We start from the raw sequence: 7907 nt of genomic DNA, 5'->3' as shown, positions 1-7907 counted from the left end.
TACATTCAAGATTACTTCATCTCTTCCTCGCTCCATGTCAATCCATGCATAAAAGACTGTTTTCATTGGTTGCCGTGTTGATGCAGGTTGACCTGAAGTTCAGTGTGCTAGCAAAACAATTTTGACCCAGCTGAAGAAAGATATGACAGCGGCGCAGAACCGCAAGTTGGTGCACCTCCACAAGGGACATTCTCTGCTGGCCCATCTCCAGTTTCAACAGCACCGATCTATATCACTCCCATGGGATTTGAATTATACCGTCCATCACAAAGAAACAGAAATGCGCTTCCTGGGCCCAACGATACAACAATTTTGCTTCACTGCTCTTCTAGCAGTAAGGCCATCACATATTACAGTTTAAAACTACGTATGTAAGAAGGAATGGCTAAATCTTCTTCTGATGTCAAAATTTTGAATTGTTTCTTAAATCAGAGAGCAGGGGCCTTTTGGTTGCCCATTCCAAATAAATTCTCAAACAATTTTGAAGCCATCGGAGGAACTGTCATCGGTACTGGGGCCATGAAATTAGCAATCTTCTCGTGGACACTGTACCTGAAAATAACATAAACAAGTTGATAGCAATCCCATGGAAGAAAAACAGACTGCGCCCAAAGCAAGCCTACCTTATCTTTCTACTCTTTGAAGCACGGCGGTCAACAAGTTTTCTCTTCTTGTGCTGCTTCTTCCTCAGAGCGTAAAATGCGGATTCTGCGAACATTGCAGCACCATGGTCCATCAGTGCATTCAGGGCAACAACAAAAAGAGATGTGCAGGTGAACACTAGTTGGATATGAGCTAACCAGATGCCCCCGTATCACATGACTCGAGAAACTCCTTGAGAAGTTGATGATAAAATTCAGAATCATCGATGAGTTCAGGATCACCTTCCACGTCTTTGCCCTGAGTTGCAACAAGGGGTGAACATATGAGACCAGGACGGTTACTACACAGCACATCCTAAATAGTCAGCGAGATAAATAACTGAGGCTGCATGAAGTTTCGCCTCAATGGAAGAAATGAACTACACTAGAACACATAACACAGAATCTGAATAGAACAATGAGAGACAAGCAAGCTTGAAATAATTTAACTAAAGAATGAAGTATTGCTCAAACCTCCACAGCAGTAGCAGGCTGTGCTGCACTCTGCAAAATGAATGAGAAGACACAAATCAATCATTATAATTAGAAGTAGAAACTGAACTGGTGGCCCATTATAATAGATGAATCTAAAATACCTCCCCAAATACACCAACATCAGATTTCCGCAGGTACATCCTGTTAATCATCCTGCTTGGGTCCCTCATATAACCAGCAACTTGGTCACTTATGTTCTGTTCTCATACAAGACCAGGGGAAAGCAGAGGTTTTAGCATTTTAGATATCAAAGCATGTTCCACAATAACAAAGTACTAGAAGTACTTAAATAGGCATTCAGCTAACCTGATTAAATGCGTGCAACTTTCCTTTCAGTGCAGCAGCGCCAGTTGTGACCTGTGTTTTCCTCTGCCATTTATCTATCTCAGTATTTCTGAACAGGGTCATTCTGTACAAAAACCATGATATCAAACGCTGTTTTATGCTGTATATGTGCAGAAAGTCAAGAAGAAAAACAGCCCAAGCAAAATACATACAAGTGCAATTTGACAAGCTCTAGAACCGACACACCAAGTTTGGTTTTCCAGTTACCGCCTTTTTTTAACAGAGAATATCTGCTTAGTGCTTTTATATTAGTTTGTGTATACTTATAATCATTTATCACGTGCATGCTAACTTAAGGATTCGCCAATATGGTGGAACTTTTTTTTTCTTGCTGGATGTTAGTCTGAATACAAGTTGCCAAATTCACCAACATTAATCAGGAATAGGTAGCAAATTAGCAATCCAGAAAACAACGTCTGTAAAGATGAAACCCAAAAAGAAAAGAAAAAATAGCAGTGCCACACAAACAATTCGCTAACTCAAATGCACTTAAGAAACTATTATAATACAGGAGCAGGGGAGAGTTTAAATGATCGGTATTAAGCATAAACACATTCTACTGATACGATACGGTATAAAAGCACAAAACACATTATACTGGTATATAAGTGCAGAACTGCATAAGTGCTGATTAACAAAAGATCTGCTGCTATGCAAGACACTGTAACACATTGAAGAGTATATCCCACAGTACTTCATCAGAGTCTCTTTTAATGCAAAAGGTTACCTTATCTGCACTTTCTGCATTTGCAACCACTCGTCATCCTCTCCAGTTGAATTAGGCAAAGCATCTGTCACTAAGTCGGGATTACCAAACGTTTCGAGGCATCTTTCAGAATGAGAGAGACTGGATTACAGTAGTACCTTTCACACCCTTTGCGGCCTGGTTCCGCTCTAGTAAAGCCTACAGGTAGTTTTGGGGAGCATATTGTGGGCAGTAAGGAAACCTGGGCTAACAAATGTATAGACTATACTGTAGTGTTGAAGCAAAAAAACATGAGCAGGTGCCCGAACCTCCTGCAGCTCAAGCATGGAGCCAAGAGTCTGTTTCGATGAGTCCAACAGATCAACATATGCTTGCTCGATCTCCTGATCGTGACTGCAGAACCTTGACTTGGTGGGATCCTGCAAGAACAGAACAGTGTATACATTAGAATGCGGCCTACAATCATGCATTCTTCAGAAGTAAAATCAACTATGATGAATAAACGAAGATGAATGTTACGGCCATGGGAGAGAAACAGACCTTGGGAAGCTTGTTTGAAGTGGTAAATGCCTTTTGCAGCAAGAATCTCATTTCCAGGGTCTTATCCCATAGCGCCTTCAGTAAACAGAAATTGGATGTAAAGGTTAATAGTTTGAAAGCTTAAATACAATGAATGTGAAGGATAGCTGCGCAATCGCACATAATACCTTTTGGTTTTTGACTGCCTGGCCTCTCGAGACATCATCATCCCTATGCTGTTTCAAGGTCTGAAGAATGCTTCTGCGCGTGAAAGAAAAAAATATGTGCTTATGCAGAACTAGAAGAGAAGAAATACATGTGAGATCATGAAGCAGATTGTAAAGTAAACCGTGTGAAAGTGAGACATGTAGTCATGTAGATGTAGAGGACGGGTGGAAGGGAACATTACTGTTGGTTGGCCTGGAGGGTGCGATACTCCTCCTCGAGCTCCCCCATCTCACCATCATTCTCCTCTTCATTGTCGCTCTCCTCCTCATGGTCGATCTCCTCGTCGCTCTAACCAAAGAGAGACAGGCACAAAATAGCTAAGCAATCTAAGTATATATGAACAAAAGGAAAATGAGAGGGGGTGGAGAGTTACGGCAGAGAAATCTTGGTCGCCGTCATCGGCAGCCCTCCTTGCGGAGAAGAAGCCGTCCTCTGGGTCGGAGTTGTCGTGGAGGTTGAGGTCGGAGTCGCTGCCGGAGTCGGAAGAAGCCTCCGAAAGGGGAGGGGAAGGGGAAGGTGCTGCCTTGCGGCGCTTGGGTGCGAGTGGCGCCATCTCCTCCTCGGCGGCGGCAAGTAGCTAGGTTTGCGGGTGATGCCGAGGAGGAGGGAAGGCTTGCCTGACGAGACAGAAGAGGAAGGAGAGGCTTCTCTTTCAGTTGCAGGCCTCCGGACCGGAAGGGTATCCGAAAAAACTCGAAGAAGCAATTAATCCCTGTCCAGCTCACCTCAGTCAGCCGGCAGAGCTTAGGCTGGTGCGGCGTGCGGGGGCAAGAGAGGCAACCGCCGGCGTTCTCAGGCGTCGCGGGGCAGGCCAGTGCAGCTGAGCAGCGAGGTAGATGAAGCGGGGCAGGAGAAGCTAGGAAGGTGGGGTGTGTGTGGGTCAAGCTAGACGCCGGTGTGCAGGCTCCGCGCTTGAGAATGCAGCCGTCGACGTGCAGGCGCCGCACCGCCACCGATTTGACTGGATGCAGCACCGCCAGCGCCCGCATGGGTGGGGAAAAGTAAGGGTTTGATGAATTTCCTAATTGGGTTGGGCCTAATCTAAAAGATACTAGTTGGGTTGGGCCTTGAGAATGAAACAATGTTTTTTTTTTGAGAATGTGCAAATTGCTACCATAACTTTATAGAAGAGTTTGTAAATAAAAGCTTTCCAGAAGATAGAGAGATAATGTACAAGAGAAAATAGCCTCACAGCCACAACTCGGCTGAAGCAACGCGCCACCCCAACTCCAACTCTCATACGCTACTACACACATAGATAATTCACTCCTCTCCCTCCTTCTAGAGCCCAGAGCCCACACAGAGCTCATCTAATATCTTTGTTACTAAGTCCGACGTACTGACCGTTGTTGTAGCATTATGAAACTATCGAATGTTCATTTGCTTCCAAAGGCTCCAGCAAACCAACATGACTAGAGAGTCAAACGCCTTTCGGTGCATCTTGCTATGCGCTTGCAAGAGTTTCCCCACCATTGCTTCAGTCTATCGGCCACCGCGGGAACCGGTGATGGATCCATCCTAGTCTTGACGAATGTCAAATGCCATACTTTCCTCAAGTAGACGCACTGGAGCAGGATATGGCCGACATTATCTTCCTCTTGGTCACAAAGAAAGCATGGCGATCTCTCCTCTTGAAGACCATGTTTGAGCCTCCGGTCATATGTCTAGATTAGTTATTGAATGGCCAACCATAAGAACATTTTGCAAGTTAGTGGCCCCCAACACTTCCATATCCAGCTAGCAAAAGCCACCTTCATCGCACCCATGAAGAGCATATGATAAGCCGAAGCAGGAGTGTACACCCCTCGCTCATTCCAAGGCCATATTGCCACATACTGTCGGTTGGGGTCAAGCTAAACTGAGAGCATAATTTCCCACAGTCTAATGAGTTGGACCGGTCCGTTGGTGGAGAGATCTCCTGAAATGTCGGAAGGCCATCGATGATTAGGTAAGCCCTCCTTAACTAGTCTTCAATTTATGGTTTGGGTGCAGATATGGGCCATGATGTCTGGGGCAATCTCCTCTATCGTAGCTCCTCTAATCCATTTATCTTTCCAAAACAACACATTCTCACCTGACCCCAGCTGCCAGTGAACCAGGTTGTTGAATGCCATCTATACTTATGGATCATGTGCCATCTTTAGGCCCTGCCACGGTCTAGTTGTGTCAGTAGGCTTGAGCCATTCCCAACCTAGTCGCAAAGCGAGCTCATGTCTCCCGAGGTCCATAACTCCTAGCCCGCCAAGCTCTTTGTGTCTGCATACCCTCTGTCATGCTACTAAACACTTCCCTCCATGGATTACATCTACCCCCTCCCAGAAGAAAGCACGACATCTATTGTTAACACACTCAAGTGCCCATTTTGGAGCATTGGCAACCAATAGGTGGTGCATGGCATCGCCATAACCACATCGTGAACCAATATCAGTCGTCCTACACGAGTAATGGGACCTTTTTGCCTTCCCGACATGAAGTTGAGCGCGCTGTCCATAATAGGCTGCCATTCAGAGCGTGGGAATTGCCAAATGGAAAGTTGAAGACCCAAGTATTTGCAGGGAGGTCAAGTTTTATTACTCGCATGGGTCGCCCCCCGCTCGGGAGACTCGAGCTCCCCAACCCTAGCCGCCGCCGGGGCCTAGCCCATCCTCCTCCCCTCCTCCTGTCGCCGTTGGAGGACGCCGCCGGCTTGCGCCCGGAGGCCGATGGCGGTGGCGGGGGTTCTTCCTCCCTCCCGTGTCTCAGGGGTGGCGGGACCCCAACATGTGTGGAGGTGCGGCCGATCTAGAAGCGACGGTGTTGGCTTCGACGGCGGCGGCGGTCGGCCCTGCCTCGGGCCACGGGCGGTTGCTGCGGCGGCTGGCCTGGATCAGGCGGCGACGCGATGCGGTCTTCGGCGGCATGTCATCTGGCTTTAGATCGGCGGCGGCGTCGAGGGCCTGGTGGACTGCTTGGTGGCACCCATGGCAGATCTATTCTGGCCGGTGTAGCCAGTGGTGGCGGTCATCTTCTTCGTCGGCGGTGGCTGGCCAGATGCTTGGTAATCGGATCTCGAGATCCATCATCTAGTCCCGGCTGCGAGTTGGGGAGACATGGTTGCCGGTGAAAACCGAGCCGACGGCAGGCGATGGCGGCGTTCTATGCCGTTACCTTGATGAAGGCATCGTCATGTAACTAATGTCAACTCACTCGTGCTGCTCCGGGGGAAACCCTAGGATCTGGTGTTCTAGATCGGACGATGGCGGCACTGCGGTGTCGTCTCTCTCTTGGGAGCATCGTTTGTGGAGTAGCGCTGGAAGTCAGAGGCAGGAGGTGGAGCGGCTTAGTCTTGCACGGAGCTTCGGTGGAGATGTCAAGTCATGTCTGACCGACAGGTGCTACGCTTGGTCATGCCTGGTCGGCAGGTGCTACGCACGACAGATCCTCCAAGGACTTCAAGCTGTGTCGGCTGGTGATACTTGGCAGCATGGCGCTGAGGTGTATCAGTGGCGACCGCGATGTGTTCAGCTATTTGCGTGCAGGGAGGAGGTGTCGTTGGGCGCCGTGGTGGAGTCGATGATAGCTAGACCGAGCAAGGTTGATGCATAAGTACAGTTCTGAAGATGGAGCGGTGGCAGTTGGCGGCGGCGGCCTCTGAGAGCACGTCGGACTAGCGTGTGCCCCAGACCTGGCAAGTGGCTAGGTTGGGGTCTCAGGTCTTAGATGTTAGGCTTGGCTGTGATGTCTGTTTGGTATTAGACCCAGGCTATCTGCGCCCCTTCATCAACTGGATAGGTGTAGCGACAGTTTGTTGCTTAGACGGTGGCTTTAGTCTTACTGTTGTATTGATTTTGTAAGGTCTTGTGAGAATAATTAATAAAGTGGTCGTATGCATCGCCCAGATGCAGAGGCCGGGGGTCATCCTACTTTTCTAAAAAAAAGTATTTATAGGGAAATTTTTCATCTTCCACGGAAGAGGTGCGACCACCAACTCCTTATCTCCTTCTTCATCACGGATCATGATCACCGCAGATTTTGCATAGTTGATGTGGAGTCCTAATGCTCTCCCAAAAATATGCATCGCCTCCCAGACAATATCTATGGTCAAAATACGTTGGCCTTATGATTAGGACCACATCATCAGCATATATGGAGGTCCGCTGCATCAGGGAACATCTCGACATCCTGCTGAGAACATCACACTCATGCACTCTAGATATGAGAGATGTGAGCACGTCCATGACGATGATGAATAGTAGTGGTGACAGTGGGTCACCCTGCCTATGACCTTGAGCATGCATGAATTTTTGGCTCTGCATACCCATTGACCACAACTCTAGATGAAGCCGAGGAGAGTAGGGTCGCTGAGAGAGTCCTGGACTAGGGGGTCCTCGGATAGCTGGACTATGTACTTGTGCCGGATTATTGGACTATGAAGATACAAGATTGAAGACTTCATCCCGTGTCCGGGTGGGACTCTCCTTTGTGTGGAAGGAAAGCTTGGCAGTTCAGATATGAAGATTTCCTTCTCTGTAACCGACTCTGTGTAACCCTAGCCCCCTCCGTGTCTATACAAACCGGAGGGTTTAGTCCGTAGGACAAGAACAATCATAATCATAGGCTAGCTTCTAGGGTTTAGCCTCTATGATCTCGTGGTAGATCAACTCTTGTAATACTCATATCATCAAGATCAATCAAGCAGGAAGTAGGGTATTACCTCCATAGAGAGGGCCCGAACCTGGGTAAACATTGTGTCTCCCGCCTCCTATTACCATTAGCTTGAGACGCACAGTTCGGGACCCCCTACCCGAGATCCGCCGGTTTTGACACCGACATTGGTGCTTTCATTGAGAGTTCCACTGTGTCATCACGGTAAGGCTTGATGGCTCCTTCAATCATCTATAACGATGCGATCCAGGGCGAGGTTTTCCTCCCCGGACAGATCTTTGTATTCGGCGGCTTCACACTGTTGGTCAACTTGCTTGGCCATCTGGAGC

At 48.1% G+C, this 7907-nt stretch overlaps 1 protein-coding gene across 4 annotated transcripts; it reads right to left on the bottom strand.

The window, feature by feature from the left end:
- Nucleotides 1–206: 206 nt before the first annotated feature.
- LOC123111227 (protein AATF) lies at nucleotides 207–3946 on the bottom strand. 4 transcript variants are annotated; one of them, XM_044531970.1, is made up of 14 exons: nucleotides 3660–3946; nucleotides 3308–3551; nucleotides 3116–3222; nucleotides 2895–2967; nucleotides 2728–2802; nucleotides 2496–2606; nucleotides 2346–2385; nucleotides 2209–2278; nucleotides 1443–1545; nucleotides 1238–1333; nucleotides 1116–1145; nucleotides 801–900; nucleotides 624–708; nucleotides 207–552 (listed from the first exon to the last, which is right to left on the bottom strand). In XM_044531970.1, exons 2-14 carry the CDS (start codon nucleotides 3485–3487, stop codon nucleotides 429–431), a joined length of 1194 nt encoding a protein of 397 aa, XP_044387905.1. In that variant the 5' UTR covers nucleotides 3488–3551; nucleotides 3660–3946; the 3' UTR covers nucleotides 207–428. The 4 variants fall into 4 exon arrangements, with proteins under 4 accessions (XP_044387905.1, XP_044387906.1, XP_044387904.1 ...); XM_044531971.1 differs by having other exon boundaries at nucleotides 3308–3578; nucleotides 3660–3927; XM_044531969.1 differs by having other exon boundaries at nucleotides 3308–3928.
- Nucleotides 3947–7907: the final 3961 nt, after the last annotated feature.

Source organism: Triticum aestivum, chromosome 5B (assembly GCF_018294505.1).
Source record: "Triticum aestivum cultivar Chinese Spring chromosome 5B, IWGSC CS RefSeq v2.1, whole genome shotgun sequence".
Taxonomy (NCBI): Eukaryota; Viridiplantae; Streptophyta; class Magnoliopsida; order Poales; family Poaceae; genus Triticum; species Triticum aestivum.
Note: the sequence above shows the minus strand (reverse complement) of the source record. Positions and strands in the feature narration are given on the sequence as shown.